Source organism: Pseudonaja textilis, chromosome 3, assembly GCF_049901715.1.
Source record: "Pseudonaja textilis isolate UNSWEBS1 chromosome 3, rPseTex1.2, whole genome shotgun sequence".
NCBI classification, from domain to species: Eukaryota; Metazoa; Chordata; class Lepidosauria; order Squamata; family Elapidae; genus Pseudonaja; species Pseudonaja textilis.
In genome coordinates, this window is record NC_141992.1 from 104,221,160 (window position 1) to 104,239,821 (window position 18,662).

Consider the following 18,662-nt stretch of genomic DNA (forward strand, 5'->3'; position numbering starts at 1 on the left):
TGGGCACATAAAACTGCTGTGTTCTTTGAAGACTCGACTGCTCCCCACTACAGCTTTGATAAATGGTGTCCATTGAAGATAGGTCAATTTTTTTAAAAAAGAAACGTCATAAGAAAAGGATTCTAAGTCCTACACTGTTTTAGAAGCAAAACTTATTTATATTGTCTTTCTTTAAGCTTTTGCATTTTTCTCTTAGCTACCCAATGTAACAGACAATTTAATGCCTCTTTTGGGCAGGAGGCCCAATTTCCATCTGTCACTTGATCTTGTAATGGCTGGAAGTGATATCAGATGGTACAAGTGGAAGATACAAGTGGAAGGACTGAATATCACAGAGAGTACGTCAAGATATATATCATTGATTATTTTTTGTATTTGTGGATAAATGAAAAAGGAATGTCAGTGATGATATTAGAAATAGATTAGGGACATAAATGTACTTACTTTTTATTCAGATGATGGCCCGTTGTTGCCTGAGAGCCCAAATGATTTGAAGTGAAAGTTACATAGGCTGTGTGATAAAGCAAGGGTTCTAAAAACTGATAAAGTGCATAGCAGTTGTGTTAAAATAGTGAATGATTACAAACTGTATATAAATTTAAAAATGAGCAAATTAATTTATGTATATTAAAATTACTAAATGTGGAAAAGGGATAGAAAAAGTTTAATATGTGGAAAAGCTGGCAAAAAAGGTAGTGAGCATTTCTCTGTTGTGAGGAATGGACATTTGTCAAAAGCAAACATAGTACCAAAATACAGACATTATTTGTAGATGGAATAAATCTCATTCCAATCCTTTATGTGAAAATTATCATGTCACTTTTAGTGTTTAAAATCAACCCTTTATAAACAAAACAATATCACAGAAAGCAAAATGGACTCTTAACCAAGAAGGTACCAACCTTGACAGCTCGTTCATTTTTAATTTTTTCTACCTCAATTAAGTTCCGATCACAGAGCTCCCAGCAGTTGGGGGACAGGATAATTTCACTTGCTTTGGCTAAGTTTTGGGCCAACCGTACTTCTTCCACTGCTCGACCAGTTACCACAAAATGTTGTCGTCTGTTATCACCAATGACAACTTTTGAGATGTGACCTGCAGAGAGTCCTGAGAAAAGATTCAACTCTTTTAACAGAGATCCTAACTACAGCATACTGAAATAAAATGGGGGTGGGAGAGTTGAAAATGAAATAATTCCACAACCTATATGTACTTAGAAATACTTTAATTATTAATGAAATTTTATCTCTGCTGATAACATATAATGGGTTTTTGGACTAATCTTTGTGTCGTTTTTAAAATTACAGTTCAATTATTTTTTTACTTCTGACCCTAAGTGTTGATGAAAGTGAATACTAATTTGTATTGTAGCCATCTTGGCAACTTTCCTTTTGCTTCTGTTTCTCTCAGCGCAGGATGAAATTAACATACATTGTTTTGTAGCTTTTTTAAATAAAAAAAATAGGCTCCAAATTTGTTCTAGACTGAGGGGAGTGGTACCTATTTTCACTCGTAGCTCAAGTCCCACTTCAGTATCACGAACACCATATTCTTGTTGGATGCTGAAACTACACTTCAGTGCCAGAGTAATAATCTCATTTAAATGGCACCGCTCTACCTTCCAGAGCGCCAACAGTGCATCACCTGGAAATAAGAGAATAAATCATTGAGCTTGTTCCATTTTCAAGAATGTATTTTCAGTAGTTTTACTGAATTATAAAAAGGAGCCTACTAGTATGACTGTTTATTCATGCAATAACATAATGATCTATACCCTACTGTGGTGTGCATTCTTGGTTACTAGTAATTATAAATTCCCTCTCCTCATAATATATCTAGTAGAAAATGGTTAGTCCTCCTTAGGGTTCATGCACTGAGTTATGAAGAAGTAGTTTGCAGGGCCATATTTACAAGAGATTATGTTGATTTTACTAATGCTTTGTTTGTACATTATTGTAATTCCAAACTTTGTGGGTTTTTAAAAATCTTATATTAACTTTCATAATTGTGTTGGCAATTTTAAGGTGTGTCAATTTGCTAGCTGGGGAATTCTACGAATTGAAATCCACATATCTTAAAGTTGCCATGTTTGAAACACTGATTTACTCTATATCAACAACTAAAGTCATTATTTAATAAAATAATTGCCATTGCTTGAAGCACCTATATTCTTGACTCTTTTTACTAAAAAGTGGTACCTTTAGTTGGGAATCCAAGATAATTCTGGACTCAGAAATGCAGTGGAAAGATGCAGAGACCCTTGCAAATTATGAAAATAATTCTTGCAGCAATTTCATAAGCATTTTTTAAACTATTGGTCTTCATGAAAACTGGGTATCCCTTATACAATTCAGGCCAATTCTTTACCTGTAATCTATACTATCTCTCAGCTATTGCTAAAACCATATAAATCCTGTCTGCCTTTCTATTATTATATATCAATACAACTGAGTGGATGATACTAGAAATTATAGTGAAGAAACAGTCTAAGATCACTTCCAGTGAAGATGGCCAACTGAATTCATACCCAGGGAGGGATTTCTCAAGGGTTTTTTCCTGGGCTGTAGCTCTTCAACTACTAACAGAAGGAACTGGCATTCTTTCAGTTTATATGACTCTCCTGGTTTAGGGAGAGTCTTAGAATTACCCTCAAGATCCTCCAATACAGCTGAGGTCTGCAAGTAATTTCAGGAGCTGCGCTTCAAAGCAACTGCGATGGCTGCAATCTGTTTGTCATTGAAGAAGCAGCTGTTTTGAAATTTACTTTCCAAATGGACAGTAAGTTGTGCCTTTCATTTCTTAATCACCTTTAAGGACTATTAATCTTTACTAAGTTAAAAGAGTGTCTCTTTAGTCACAGCTTGCTACTCCTTTTTGAAAACCTGCACCATTTGGGGGATTTCTTCAGTGGTAGACAAGGAAGAAGGCTGCTAAGGCTTCTAATAAGGAAGTGTGGAGGGAAAAAAAGCTGATGGAGAAATATAAAGGCAAAAAGTTGTGATTTTAGTTTATTATTTGTAGTAATTTGTAGCTTGGTTTTCTTTGCTGTGGGTGGCTAAAACTTTCTGATTTTTATGATTATAAACGGCTAGCAATTTTAAAGTGACATTTAAAAAAAACTATTCTTTGAGAGGTAGAGTTGATGTTGTGGCTTTCTGGTGTACTTTCCATAGGGCTCTATGGAAGTTTGCCAAATTCCTTCTGCCAGAGGGTTCTCAGGTACCTAAGCCGCCCTGGAGGAGTGATGAAGAAGAGAGGACACTCCAGGGGTGGGTTTCAGCCAGTTCACTCCAGTTCGGGTGAACCAAATGTTAATTTTACACCTGGTTCAGTGAACTGGTAGTTCTGATGATTGGCTGGCCCTGCTCCACCCCACCCTGCCCCTCCCAGGAGTCCCCACGCAGCCCATTTTGGATCCCAGCAGTGCAGGGGTCATGTGGAGCCCAAGGAGGTGGAAAACGGGACTCCCAGTGGCTCATGGAAGGTGAAAATGGGCCTATTTCTGGCCTCCGGAGAGCCTCCGGAGCCCGAGGAGGTGGAAAAAAGTCCCTCCACAGTCCATTTTCACTCCCAGGATAGTGCAGAAGGCTGACTAGGCCATGTCCCCCCAGTAACTGGACAGAGAACCAGTTGTTAAATTATTTGAAGCCCACCACTGGGACTCTACATTAATCACAAGGATATTGCAAAGTCCTTGTTTGATCCAGAGAAAAGCTCTCAATCTGGCAGGGAAAAAAAAGAAGGCGATTGTGTGACTGACCAAGACTGTGACAGCCCGACCAGAGGAGAATTAGTGAAGTTTGAAGAGGAACAGTGTGGCAACTGGATGAGAATTTCCCAACTTCTGTTGAGGAATTTGCCCCTTTTAAAACTGGTTTGAGTGACACTGGAACTGTAAAAGAAGAGGGTGGATTTGTCTATCTTCCACTCCCTGAGAATAGAGGTGAATGAGCACAAAGCTGAAATAGATCCAAATAAGAAATTTGAATTATTTGAATTATTTAGTGTTAAATAAGTGTTAAAAGAGGAAAATTGGACTGGTTATTCTAAGGACAATATTAATTGGATTTTATTGAACTAAGACTTTTTTTCAAATATAAATCTTGGATTCTGGAACCCCTAAAAGAAAAAGATTTGGCTTATGTTAAAGGACATTAAAGGAGAGGAATAAAAGAGAAATAGAGCAACAGTGACACCTCTGGCTGGAAAAAAAACTGTTATAGTGAAAGTGAAGAAAAGAAATTGAGATTAACAATTGACCATGGGCAGTTTATTGAAAGAACATTGTTACAAGAGTCAGATAAATTGCCTGCACCTGGAAACTATTTACAGAGAGAACTGCAGAGAAAGAGAGTGGAAACATGTAAGTTTTAAACACTGTAACTCTTTGACTGGATATGGATTTTATAATAGAAGTTGTTTATAAAGCGGAGTGGAGACTTTTATCCTTCTGCTCTTTTTGGTGATTCATAATTTGTTTGATACAACATATTATGGGGTTGGGCCTTTGTGGATTACAATTTATCAAAAAGAAAACAACCTTTTTGAAGAGAATTTTGGACTACAGGTATCTTGGCTTTGTGAAATACAACAGCTAAAAGATTGAAGTGACTTGAGGTCTGAACACAAGAACTGGGAATAAGAAAGGAAATTGTTGGACTACTTCAGGTGTATTCTTTAAGTTGGGCATTGTGGAGTATTGTACTGTTTGATTTATTATTGATTGCTTGATTATTAATTGGTTGCCTTTGTCAAATAATTATTACTTGAAATATTCTATTACTTAAAATTATTAAAATGACAAGCAATACAAACTTAAGTAAAACAGGGAGAAAAAAAATGCATCATCTGTAGCAGCAGTAGTAGCATTGAGCCCAGTGAATCAATGCTGCAGAATGTTGCAGAACAAAAGTTAAATATTTTTCAATCAGAGATGAAAACCATGTTCCAATTACTACAAGAAGTCATGACTAAGAATCATGATGATTTGGCAGATAGGATGCAAAAGATGGAACAAAAGATGGTGGATAAAATAGACAACATCCAGCAAATAATCACTAAAAATGAACAACGGATTCAGAAAATGGAAGAGAAAACAGAACACAGATAAGAAAGTAGAAGACATCGATTACAGATTGACTAAGAAGGAGCTTGAGCAATCTATAATTATGCTGGAGATGGATAGAGCAGAATACTTCCTGAGATTTCAGAATATTGAGGAGGAAAAAGGAGAAGATCTTGCTGAAAAAATGGCAGAATTGTTGGCAGATGTGTTGGAAAAGAGTAAACAGGAAGTCCTCTCTGGGATTGATGAAATATTTAGAATATATACAAGCTATGCAAGAAGGAACAAACTTCCCAGAGAGGTACATGTGAGATTTTCAAAGAAGGCAATAAGAGAAGAAATACTTCAAAGAGCAAGAGACATACCATTGAAATACAAAGGGAGACAAACAGCAGTTCTGACACAAATACCCAGAAGAGTAAGAGATACAAGGAAACAGTATCAATTTCTGACAAGACAACTAATAAAACATGATGTAAACTTTAGATGGCTAATACTGAGGGAATATTGGTGACTTGGATGGGAAAAAAGACATAAATTAGATACAATAGACAAAGCAGAACAATTCTATTATCAGCACTTTACAGCATTTGAGGAAGAAGAGAGAAGGGGGGAAATAGAGTGCAAAAACCAAGAGGAATTATTAGTAGAGGGAAGCATTCAACAAGAAGAAATTGAAACAGAGCAAAAAGAGAGAAGGGAATGAGAAGGAGCAAAACAGAAAGAACAGAGAGAAATAAGATCAACTAGAACAACAAAACCTAACCATAAGTAAACAATGGAAGAAGAAACAAAACTATTATCAATCAACATAAATGGACTGAACTCATCTATGAAAAGAAAAAGGATTTTTTAATAAATTAGAAAAATTAAAACTAGATTTAATCAGTCTCTAAGAGTTCACATTAAAAATCAATATAGTAAACTATTAGAGTACCCCAAAATTGGGAACCTATTTTTTTCACCTGCATAGCAAAAGAAAAGGGTGGTGGTGGTTCTATACATTAAAGAAACAATGAAGGCTGGACAAATCTTTGCAGATGAAGAAAAGAGAATATTGATGGTGGAGATAATGAATCAAAAACAGATGTTGTTGATAGCAATATATGCACCTAATAATAAACAAGATGAGCTTTATGGAAAACTTCATAAGAAAATTATAGAATTGAAATATGAAAATATTTGTGTGGTAAGAAACTTTAATGCAATTGTAGATACAGAACTTGACTATAAGAGTAGTAAAACAGGCAACAGGGTTAGGAAAACACTCCCTAAAATCTTTTTTTAAATGATGGAAGAAATAGGAACTCAAAATGTATGGAGAGAAATACACTCCAAGAAAAATCAGTACTCATTCTAGTCAGATAGGCATAAATCATGGTCTAGAAAGATATGTCATAGAACCCAATGTTTAGGCAGATCACAATTCATTAAAAGTTGTATGGAAAGGACAAAAAGGAAAACTGAGATGGACATTGAACCAAGTGATATTGCAAGATAAAGAATTTATACAAAATATGGAAGAAGAACTGGACTTTTTTTTCAAAGAGAACAGGAAAGAAGAGACTTTCTTGCAAACTGTATGAGATACTGCTAAAGTGTATATCCGGGGACTAGTCATAATCTACATGGGGAAAAAATAAGAAGAAGAAACAAAATGCTAGAAGAAGAACACAAAAGATTAGAATCAGAATTACAGAAAGAACTACAAAAAAGAAATTAAAAAATCAAATAGATTTAATAAAACACAAAATGAATCAATTGGAAAAAGATGAACTGGCACAAAAAAAATCAAAAGTGCAAAAGAAAACTTTTTTTGAAAATGAGAATAACCAGATGTTTGGCATATAAACTGAAAAAAGAGAGAGAGAGAGAAATGATAAATTGATTAATAGGTGAGAAAGGGACCCTTTTTTATCAGAATGAGGATAAAATAATAATAATAAAAGAGTATTATGGGAAACTGTATGATCAGGAGAAAATTCTAGAAAATACAACAATCTGAACTCCCTAATATACCCAAAAGAGTTAAAGCTATGTTGAATGTGCAGGCTTCCAGATAATTGACAGTCTGGTGGAGTCATCTCTTCTATTCATGCTTTCAGGTCTTCTTTCAATCTTGATGGCTTCTCTGATAATTCTGTAGCTGGGGTTTTCTATAGTGGCTAGGGTTTTAGTGCCATTGAAGTCGACGCTATGACCTGTGGCTTTCATGTGTTGGACTAGTGAGGAAGTGTGTTCCAGCTTTTTTACTGCATTTTTGTATTCATCTAGGCAGGTACTTATTCTTTTATTGATCTGTCCAATGTATGTGGCAGGGCATGATGCACAGGGGACTTCATATATGCCTTGGTTTTCCAGGTCAATTTTATCTTTGGGGTTTCTTAGGATGGCTGCTATTTTCCTGTCTGTTTTGAAGGCAGTCTTGATGTGATGCCTGTATAGTAACAATGGCACCAAAACCCTATGGCACCAAAACCCTAGCCACTATAGAAAACGCCAGCTACAGAATTATCAGAGAAGCCATAGAGATTGAAAGAAGATCTGAAAGCATGAATAGAAGAGATGACTCCACCAGACTGTCAATTATCTTGAAGCCTGCACTCTCAAACAAAAAAATCTCCACACCACAAGCCAGGCAAACACCTGGGCACAAACAGATCCCTCCTGATACCTCCAGCTCAAACACACCCCAACCAGGCACCCAGATGAAACTTAGCTTCCTAATAAATGATAGCCATCCATTTACTCGGAGCCAAGCCGCATTAAAAGCCTCCAATACAGGAAACACAATGTTGCCAGCCAATCAAAAAAAGCTGCAAAACAGACAGAAGATATTAGAAACACCAATCAAGCAGAACACAGCAAACTCAGAAATCCATCCTAATTTCAATTAACTGTTAAGTTTAAGTCACTCTTTCTAGCTTGTATTCATGGAGTAAAATCTTTGTCTTCTCTGGAAAGTTGTAAGTCCCAGGTAGCTTACAAGGAGGCTAGGAGGCAGATAAGTGGTTGTTGCCAGGTGCAGGATGGTGCACAAGGGATTGGTGCGGTACAGTATGAGAGTGGCCAGGCTTGGGATAGGAGGGTGCTGCTATCTGCTGCAGGATATAGGAGGGTGTGCAAGGGTTCAGCATGGTGAAATAATAGCAGAACTAATGGTGGCAGCTTCAGAGACGATGTGAGATAAGCACATCCAATTTGGGGAGAAACATTCAAATGGGAAAAGACTGTTCTTACACAAGAACACATGGTTCTCTATTCACCTAAAACTTGGTTTTCTCAAATTATGCACTTTTGCTTGAAAAGTCTTTTTAATTCATCTATGAAGTAAAAAGGAAACATTAACTGCTCTTTTAAAACATACACACACCAAGAGATTAAAAAAAAAACACCACACACAGCACCTAACATCCAACACTTCTTCCAGTCAGCAAATTTTATCTGATTCCACCACAAATGTTTATTGGAATCCATTATTACATGTGATAGACCAGTAAAAACAAGCTCAAAATTGGAAAGACATGATACAATGCAAAAAAAAAATGGAATTTAAAATTGAAATGAAACCACAGCTTTTCTTATCAGAAATAATCTCATAAAAATAAACAATAAATATTATAATTTAATAATAACTATACTTATAACAACAAGAATAAATTTTAAATGGGGACTTCCGGTTTGAGCTTCTTCGGCGACAGACCGAAACCTCATCTCTGCGAGGCTTCGATCCGTACTCGCCGCTGGAGCACCCCGAGCCGGCTGGCTTTGGGTCTAAGCCACCCCATAGAAGTAGTGAAGAAGGGGGAGACTGCCTGCAGGGTTGAGGAGAGCCATATCTCTCCTCCCCAGCTGGCCATTACTCGCTTTCCCAAAGGCGGTGTAGCGGTGGTCAGAAATGGCCACCACAAAGAAGAACTCGACCGGAAAAGAATGTGCAGGAGGAAGATAAGAGGATAAAGTTTTGGTCGACTGGGTTAAACTGAAAAAGCAACAACGTAAGGTGTTATGTCCCACCTTCCAAAATAAACAGATAAGGCTGAACGCAGCAGTCCTCGCAGATAAAGGCAGCAAACAGGAATCTTCACTGATAACAGCTGTAGTTAGCCTCCACAAGATAGTCCAAGTTAATAGTTCCAAGGAAATAAATCCAAGTCCCAACAAGATATTTCAGGTTTAAATCCTCCAAGCCAAAATCTTCGGTTCTCCTTGCAAACAAACAGTTTGTTCCGGACAGAGTGCAAAGTCATCTCTCTCCCTTTATAGAGCAGCAGCTAATTAGTCTAATTACTGATCTGCCCTCCTCCTGTGCTCCCGTTGGTTTCTTCTCGTAAGGAGACGCCTGCTTCTGACATCCACCCAGCAATCATCTAAATTATTATCTTCACCTGAAGTCTCCATAAGTTCCTCATTGTCAGCCATTCCCGGCTGATAACCTGATTGAGAAGCAGAGGAGGTTGAAGGTTCAGGCCGGTCCTGCAAATCAAATGTGTCCTCCCTTGTAACATTCGTCTCCTCCTCTTCATTGAAATCACTAAAACTTGCTGATTCATACAAGTCCTCCTCGCTGGAGCTTTCATTCAAAAAACCTGTAGCTGATGCCGGAATCACAACACTATCCCTCACCGCAGGGCCCTTCCCCCGGGTCTGACGATCCGGATGCGGTTTCGAAGGGAAGCGTGCATGAAAGTCTTGAAGCAGATCCGGAGCATGAAATGTAGACGCATCCGTCCAGGAACAAACCTCCGAATCATCTACTCTCCTCCCGACCAAGTACTGGAATCGACCCTTGAGCCAACGGGAATCAAGGACGCTGACCACCGTATCGTCAACAGCAGCCTCCTCAGGGGGCGATGATAACGGAATCGTTTCAGCAGAGTCACGTAGACGACAATCAGAAGAATCGGGAATCAAGAGAGATCGATGAAAGACGGGGTGAATACGCATGGAACGCGGCAAGGTGAGGCGGTATGCCACGGGGTTAACAACTGCCTCAATCGGGAACGGACCAATAAACCGATGATCAAGTTTCCTAATAGGGCGATTGACCTTCAGATGTTTTGTAGATAGCCACACTTTATCGCCCACAGCTAACGGAGGCGTTGCCCGACGGGACCGGTCTGCAAACCGCTTATAATCTTCTTTTGCCTTGTTCAATTGTTGCATCAGTAGACGGCGAACTGCGTGTAGTTCTTCCAAAAACTCTGGGTCTCAGGAACTGGGGAATCCATCATAGTTAATGGGAAGAAACGCGGATGATAGCCCATATTTGCAAAAAATGGCGTGACACGAGTGGAGGTGTGCTGCGAGTTGTTAAACACGAATTCTGCTAATGGGAGATATTTCGCCAAATTGTTTTGTCGCAAATTTACAAAACACCTCAAATATTGAGTAAGAATCCCAATCACCTTCTCTGTCCGCGCCATCAGTTTCTGGATGGTGCGCTGACGCTAAACATACTTTCACTTGCAAAGCCGCCATTAACTGTTTCCAAAATTGCGCCGTAAACTGGACCCCACGATCAGAAACCACTCTATCCGGCAGTCCATGTAGACGAAAGATATGCTGCAAAAATAACTGAGCCGTAGTGCGGGACGATGGCAATTTCCGACAGGGAATGAAATGGGCCATTTTAGTCAGCATATCCACTACCACAAGCACTGTTGTGAACCCCAACGAAGATGGTAAATGTGTCAGAAAGTCCATGGAGATCGCTCCCCATGGCCTACTTGGAGTCGGCAAGGGTTGCAAAAGTACAGGGGGTGCACCTGACACCGCTTTCGCTTGCCTACATTGAACGCAAGAAGCGACGTAAGAGGACACATCATGACAAACTCGAGGCCACCAAAAAGTCCGGGTGACCAAATGCAAGGTTTTGTGAAAGCCAAAATGACCAGCGGCAGGGTTATCATGACATTGTGTCATGATGAGAGCCCTCAACGGTCTGGTAGGCACATATAATAAACCCCGATGTCGAAGCAGATCGTCTTCAAAAGACCATGGAGAATTAGGGCCAACGTCCCCCCGTCTCTGCTGCGTCCACGCATCCAAATGTTGCGCCTCTCGTAGTCGGGCCCGCAAATCTACCGGTTCCTGCAGTACGGCTAGAGATTCCGGTGGTAACACCATCCGTAAAGGAAGAGGATCTTCGGCACAAGTATACTCCGGTTTCCGAGATAACGCATCCGCCCTCCGGTTCTGTCCACTTGGAACGTAAGTAACAGAGAAATTGAATCTGGCAAAAAATAACGACCAACGAATCTGCCGTTGATTCAATTTCCTAGCCGTGGTCAAATGCTCCAGGTTTCGATGATCCGTCCGAACCTCCACCTTGTGCCGAGCCCCCTCCAAATGATGTCTCCAAGTCTCAAAAGCAGCCTTAATGGCTAACAACTCCTTTTCCCAGATGGTATAGTTGCGCTCCGAAGCTGTAAGCTTCCTAGAATAGTATGCGCAAGGAAACAGAAGTGCGCCATCCTCCGAAGCTTGTAACAGCACTGCTCCGATAGTAACATTAGAAGCATCTGTCTCGACCACAAATGGACGATCCGGATCAGGATGCTTCAATATCGGTTCGGTTACGAATGCTTTTTTCAAAGTGTCAAAAGCCCCCACACAAATGGAACCTTCTTACGGAGAAGCTGAGTTATGGGGTCCATTATTTTCGCAAAACCTGGAATAAAAGTCCGATAGTAGTTGGCGAATCCCAAAAGTCGTTGTACATCTTTGACCCGACGAGGAGCTTCCCAACTACACAACGCCTCAACCTTTTTGGGGTCCATAGCAATGCCCACGGGAGAAATGATGTGTCCCAAGAATTCTATTGACGACTGAAAAAAGAAACACTTTTCCAATTTAGCATAAAGTTTATGCTCCCGAAGACGCTGAAGCACTTGACGAACCTGCTGAAGATGTTGCTCTCTGGATCTTGAATAAATCAAAATGTCGTCCAAATACATGACAACAAACTTATCCAGCATGTCTCGAAAAATATCGTTCATCAAATGTTGAAATACAGCAGGAGCGTTGGTCAAACCAAATGGCATGACGGTGTACTCGAAATGACCATAACGAGTGCCAAAAGCTGTCTTCCACTCATCTCCCTTGCGCATCCGAACCAGATTGTAAGCTCCACGTAAGTCAAGTTTCGTGAAAATAGTAGCTTCCCGTAACCGCTCCATCAATTCGGGAATGAGCGGTAAAGGATAGCTATTTCTCACGGTGATAGCGTTCAAGCATCTATAGTCACAACAGAGACGAAGTTCTCCCGACTTCTTCTTGACAAAGAGAACAGGTGCCGAAAGAGGGGACGACGAAGGTCGAATAAATCCCCGAGCTAGATTTTTATCCAAAAACTCTCGAAGTGCAACTAATTCGGGCTCGGACAAAGAATACAACCTCCCCTTTGGCAATGGAGCACCCGGTATCAAATCCACGGGACAATCGTAAACACGATGTGGTGGTAATTGGTCTGCCTCCTGTTCACTGAAAACATCGGAGAAATCCGACAGCTCTGAAGGAATCGAGACAGCAGAAGCAACAACGTGTTGGCCTGCGCAGACATGCCTCAGGTGGTCCACACATTGCAGGCTTGGAAAAGAAACAGCATTCTGCGCCCAAGCCACCAACGGATCGTGTAAACGCAACCAGGATACTCCGAGCACCAAAGGAAGATGGAGGTTCGAGGTGACATAAAAACTTATCGCCTCCTCATGATCCCCAATACGCATGCGCAATGGTTGGGTGGCAAAGCGAATAGGTCCCGACTTGAGTTCACGCCCATCTACGGTTTCCACCTGCACGGGGAGTCACAGACACTAAAGGAATTTTGAAATGTTTCACAAAATCATAGTCCATAAAGCTTGTCGTAGCCCCTGAATCCACCAGTGCCACGGCAGGAATTCCCTCCTTCCGGGATTGCAAGAATATACGAGTGTCCAAAAGTAAATGTCGAGGAGGGCCAGAATTTACTTCGGCAATTTGGGATGAGAGTGGAAATTGTGCCCGACCTAGGGTTTCCCAGTCGGGCCTACCCTGTTTCCCGACGGGCCAGCAATGGTTTCTGGTACAGGTCCACGAGTCCCCTTCTGAGTGCAGGAATTTACAAAATGTCCCGAACCCCCGCAATAAAGGCACAAACCTTCCTGAAACCTTCTCGAACGTTCTTGCACCGTTAAGCGAGGGCGGAGTGCGCCTATCTCCATCGGCTCCTCTGCTGGGATCCTGGATTGGTAAACCCTCATAGGCGGGATGCGTGCACGAGAAAACACAGATGGTTCCGCAAGCGGTCCGTTTACACCCACGTTGTTGTAAGCGAGCTTCAATACGCAAGCATTGAGTAATCAATGTGTCCAAAGTCGAAGCACGCTCTGCATGGATTAATTCATCCTTGATAATGTCAGACAAGCCCTCCTGAAATGCTGCCATATGAGCTGGTTCGTTCCAGGTTGAGTCCATACACAACAAACGGAATTCTGCCACGTATTCTTGCAAGGGACGTTTGCCCTGAGTAATATCCTTCAACTTTCTGTCCACAATTTGTGATTTAATCGGGTTCTCAAACATTACGTTCATCTGTTGAAGAAACCCCTGGAAATTGTCTAATAATGGGCTATCCTGTACTAATAAGGGAGTAGCCCATTTGGCAGCCTGCCCGGTTAACAAGCTAATAATAAACCCCACTTTAGCCCGGTCGGTTGGAAAATCTTCAGGCCTCACAGAAAAATACAGTTGGCACTGACCCAAAAATGTTGAAAACATGTCCGTTTGCCCAGAAAATTTTTCTGGCATAGCTACCGGGTTTTTCCTCATAGGGGGTGCAGGGGGGGCTCCAGCTGCAGCTGAAACAGTTTGAGAATTGGTAACAAACGTTAACAATTGAGTTACCTGATTCTGAAGGGACACGTTGCTCTGAAGTAACTGATTAATTTGTATCTGCTGCTGCTCCACCAATTGTTGCATTTGAGTTAAATCCATCGTTGCAAAGATGGTCGGTTAGGTCCGGAACAAAAATGTTATGTCCCACCTTCCAAAATAAACAGATAAGGCTGAACGCAGCAGATAAAGGCAGCAAACAGGAATCTTCACTGATAACAGCTGTAGTTAGCCTCCACAAGATAGTCCAAGTTAATAGTTCCAAGGAAATAAATCCAAGTCCCAACAAGATATTTCAGGTTTAAATCCTCCAAGCCAAAATCTTCGGTTCTCCTTGCAAACAAACAGTTTGTTCCGGACAGAGTGCAAAGTCATCTCTCTCCCTTTATAGAGCAGCAGCTAATTAGTCTAATTACTGATCTGCCCTCCTCCTGTGCTCCCGTTGGTTTCTTCTCGTAAGGAGACGCCTGCTTCTGACATCCACCCAGCAATCATCTAAATTATTATCTTCACCTGAAGTCTCCATAAGTTCCTCATTGTCAGCCGTTCCCGGCTGATAACCTGATTGAGAAGCAGAGGAGGTTGAAGGTTCAGGCCGGTCCTGCAAATCAAATGTGTCCTCCCTTGTAACATTCGTCTCCTCCTCTTCATTGAAATCACTAAAACTTGCTGATTCATACAAGTCCTCCTCGCTGGAGCTTTCATTCAAAAAACCTGTAGCTGATGCCGGAATCACAACAGTAAGGTACCCTGGAATTTAAATTAAATAACATTGTTCCCAAAGATGATTTTGAAGCTGCGAAGGAGAGAGAGAAGGGAAAGGATTAGGGTTTTTTTTCTTCCCTTCCTTATACTGACAGCTAAGAGACTTAAGCAAGAAATTGAAAAAAATCCACTTCGACATTAATAGGCATCTAAGCTGAAAATAAAAGTCAAAGGGATAATAAAGATTTCTGAATATTTAAAAGTTTTTAAAAGCAGGAAAGGAGAAAAAAAAAGAATAAAAGGGCAGGATCTGGAAAAATGGAGGAGACTGCCTGGAACTAAGGAATGGAACTGTAACTAAAAGGAGCTTACAGTGAAATTTTAACAAGATTCCTCAAAGATATGTCTTAATTGAAACTTGGTAACAAAATAATAGAACCCCAGGAAGAGAAAGTGGAAAAAAGAAGAAAGAAACAGCCTTGGATTATTTGGATTACTTGATGGTTTTTGGTTTTTGCATCTGGATGACTAAAATTAACCGGGTGGTTGTTTAAAAGTCTTTAAAATGGTATCACTCTTAGAAGAACTGAAAATGGAGCTTAAAAAATGGAAAGAAGATGCACAAGAAGGGAGAGGTTCTTTTGGCTTTGTATTTCAATTCTTAGAAATGGATATCTAGAACTATGAGAAACAACAAGAAACTCTTGCAGAACAATAAGATTGGGACAAAGAAGAAGCCATCTTTAATGACCAAATAATTTTAAGTGGGGGGAGAAAAGGGGGAAAGAGAGTGAAAGGTTTAAGACTAGAAAAGAAAACCAAAAAGAAGAAGAATAATTTGAAAGATAAGTATAATATTAGAAAGCAACAGAAAAGGGGATTACAGATGAGAGAGTTAAAAGTAGAGAGACTAACAGCTTTTTTTTCATTATTTTATTTTTTTTTATTTTTTGACCTTTTTTCTTTCTTACTTTTTAATATTTTACATTTGTTAAACATCTATTTTTTCTTTCCATTAATATGTGTAAACATATACAAATATTCATACAAAGAGATGTACCTAATAATAATAATAATACAATGGAAATTTCAAAATCAAATAATTTAGCCTGAGAACAAATCCTTTATTATACTGCATAACCAATACCTTGATGTACAGTATGTCCAAAGCTATATTAAACTTTGAATAAAAAAGCCAAATAATCCTAACACTCATAGCACCGATATCCTAAACTATAATTAATAATGGTAGAATGTCCACCTTTTATCCTCTTTTTTATATTTTTATAACGCATATTCTAGGACAGGGGTGTCAAACTCAAGGCCTGCAGGCTGGATCTGGCCCACAGGGTGCTTAGATCTGGCTTGTGGGGCCATCCTGGAAACAGTGAAAGACTGGTCCGAGGTGCCTCTGTGTTGTGGTTAGCCAAAAGCAGGTGCGGATGACTGAGGAGAATGAGGACTCAGATGAGGGGCCAAGACCATTAGGGAGTGGACTACTGCCTTCAGAGATTGTGGGGACTCGCAGCAGGGATGAGGAGGTTCCTGAGGAGCCTGTGCCAAGTGCGTGTGCATGCAGGATTGCTCGCAGGAAAGAGCAGTTCAACAGCACGGGCAAGTCGGGAATAAGGCTGCAAGGTAATGGCCCCTCCTTCAAGAAGATAAAAGCCAGCTGTGAAGAGAACTTTTTTTTCAGGAAGCAAAGACATTTTGAAACTCAGCCTCGTGGACATTGCAGTATCTTATGTTGGATTCTTGTGTTGTGAAATATTTCTTATCTGTGATTTTTGGCAGTCTCATACAGTTTTGACAAGGTTTGTGCTTATCAAAGTTAATTAGTTTGCAGTAGCCTTTTAACTGGGAATTCGTAAGACTCATTAAAAAGTTTCTGTTCCCTTTAATTATTGTTTGTCTTATTGGAAAAGGGTTTTATGTCAGAACACTCCGCCAACAAAAACAGAGTGCAGCCCTCCCAAGTTCTCTTTTCACTGGCAGAGGATTGCAGGAGGTCGTCGCAGCTGAAAACTGAGCTCAGGAGCCCATTTTCGCTGGCAGAGCACTCAGTCCATCACAGACACAAGTGAAAACATGCTGTCCATGCCCACCCCGGTCATGCCTATCCCAGCCTTCCAAGGTCAAACACAACCCTGATGCAGCCCTCAATGAAATCGAGTTTGACACCCCTGATCTAGGATAACTAAACAATACAATTTTTTAAAAAGTGTATTATATAAATATCATGGTATTGAAAAAAATGTAAACTAACACAATAAAAGAAAAAATGATTTTTGATATGCAAAAATAAAATCACTTCCTTTTATTTTTCACATTCATACCTGCAAATTTCAAGACATCACCTCCAAACACCAGTACCTCTATACATGAAAGAAAAAGGAAGAAATTTACAAATGATCTTTCATTGCATGGTAGAGAAAATTCCATGAGAAAAATGGCTTTTCTAATAAGTTGATTTTAGAGAAAATGCCCTGATTTACTTAATCATGTTTTAACACAAGAACAGCCATTGACTTGCCACATCACCTGCTGCACTTCATATTTTCATCATGATTATTCTCAAGTGGGCATGGAATTACCAATGTGGACAGAAACATTTAAAATATAGCATATATTCATATGACACTTATACCAAATGCCATTTTATGATTTGGTTTATAATTTTAACTTAATTATTGGTAGGTTATTTTATGGCTAAAATGAAATACTTACCTCAGAACCACAATATTTAAAAAACAATTTCTTTAAAACCCCAAAAGCCCCTTTCTGTTGATTGGTGGTGTTTATAGCTCCCATCCCATGTTTCAATGGAGCTTATTCAATTGAACTCAGAGTGACTTCTTTCTGAATGGAAACAATAGTACATAATTCATCATTTTCAAAAGTTCACTTACTTAATAATATCATAATAAAGGATAGTAATACTATTAGATCGTGGGCAGAGTGAAGACACAGGATGCTCAGATTAGTAAAACTCTTTATTTGCTTCCATACAACACTGAAGAAACCTAGCCATGGCTGTTCCTTTTACAGCGGAGCTGTCCGCAGTTTCAGCTATTGACAGACGTTTGTTTTTCCTGCTTCTGCGGCTCAGCCAATTACAGGTCAGTATGCAAATATCTAACACTCCTCCCCACTGGTTCAGAACCACCAATCTGGCACTCTCTAGTGAACGTAGTCCCATAAGTAGGCGGGGCTCTTATGGGTGCGACCTGACCTGCGCAGCTCAGTCATCTCTGGGTTTGCGGTCTGTTCAGAAGGGTCCATAGTCTCTCTGGATTCTCCTGTTGGAACCTCCTCGAAGATCTCAGTGGGTGCGGCCATCTTGTTTCCACTAGAGGCCATACTCTCACTCCTTACCCTGGGTCTGTGTATTAGTTTGTAGTTGTGTGCCAATAGGAATCCCATTCATCTGGTCATTCTCGGTGACAGGATGTTTGGTGTGGCCCGGTCTCCTGCAATTATTCCCAGTAGCAGCTTGTGACCTGTGACCAGGATGAACCTCCTCCCGTACACATATTCGTGGAAGTGTTTAATTCCTGTTACCGTGGACAATGCTTCCTTGTTGAGTTGGCTATAATTTCATTCTGTCTTGGATAGTGTTTTTGAGTGGAAGGGTATGAGGGCTTCTTTCCTGTCCAGAAGTGTGTGGCTGATTATTGTGCCTATTTCGAATGGTGATGCGTCGCACATTAGACTCAAGGGAAGCATTTCGCTGTATGCTGTCTGATGTTAAAATATTTCTGATTCATTTAAATGCTGTTTCTTCCTTCTGCCCCCATGTCCAGACTGCTTTTTTGTCAAGCAATCTGTGTAAAGGTTCCACAATCATTGCTTTCTGTGGTAGAAATATATTATAGAAGTTAAGAAATCCCGAGAAGGCTTGTAGATCAGTTTTATTTTTCGGTGTGGGGGCTTCTTTGATTACCTTTAATTTGCTTTCGGTGGGGTATATGCCAGAACTGTCAATCAAGTATCCCAAAAACTCCACCTTTTTTGTTG

At 40.1% G+C, this 18,662-nt stretch overlaps 1 protein-coding gene across 1 annotated transcript in view; it reads right to left on the bottom strand.

Moving 5' to 3' along the window:
- The window catches only part of ADCY10 (adenylate cyclase 10), a 199,667-nt gene that overhangs the window by 149,963 nt on the left and 31,042 nt on the right, over positions 1 to 18,662 (bottom strand). Inside the window, 3 exon segments of the mRNA XM_087930379.1 lie at positions 903 to 1,108; positions 1,502 to 1,645; positions 16,982 to 17,020. Of these exon segments, the coding sequence (XP_087786505.1) occupies positions 903 to 1,108; positions 1,502 to 1,645; positions 16,982 to 17,020 (389 nt within the window).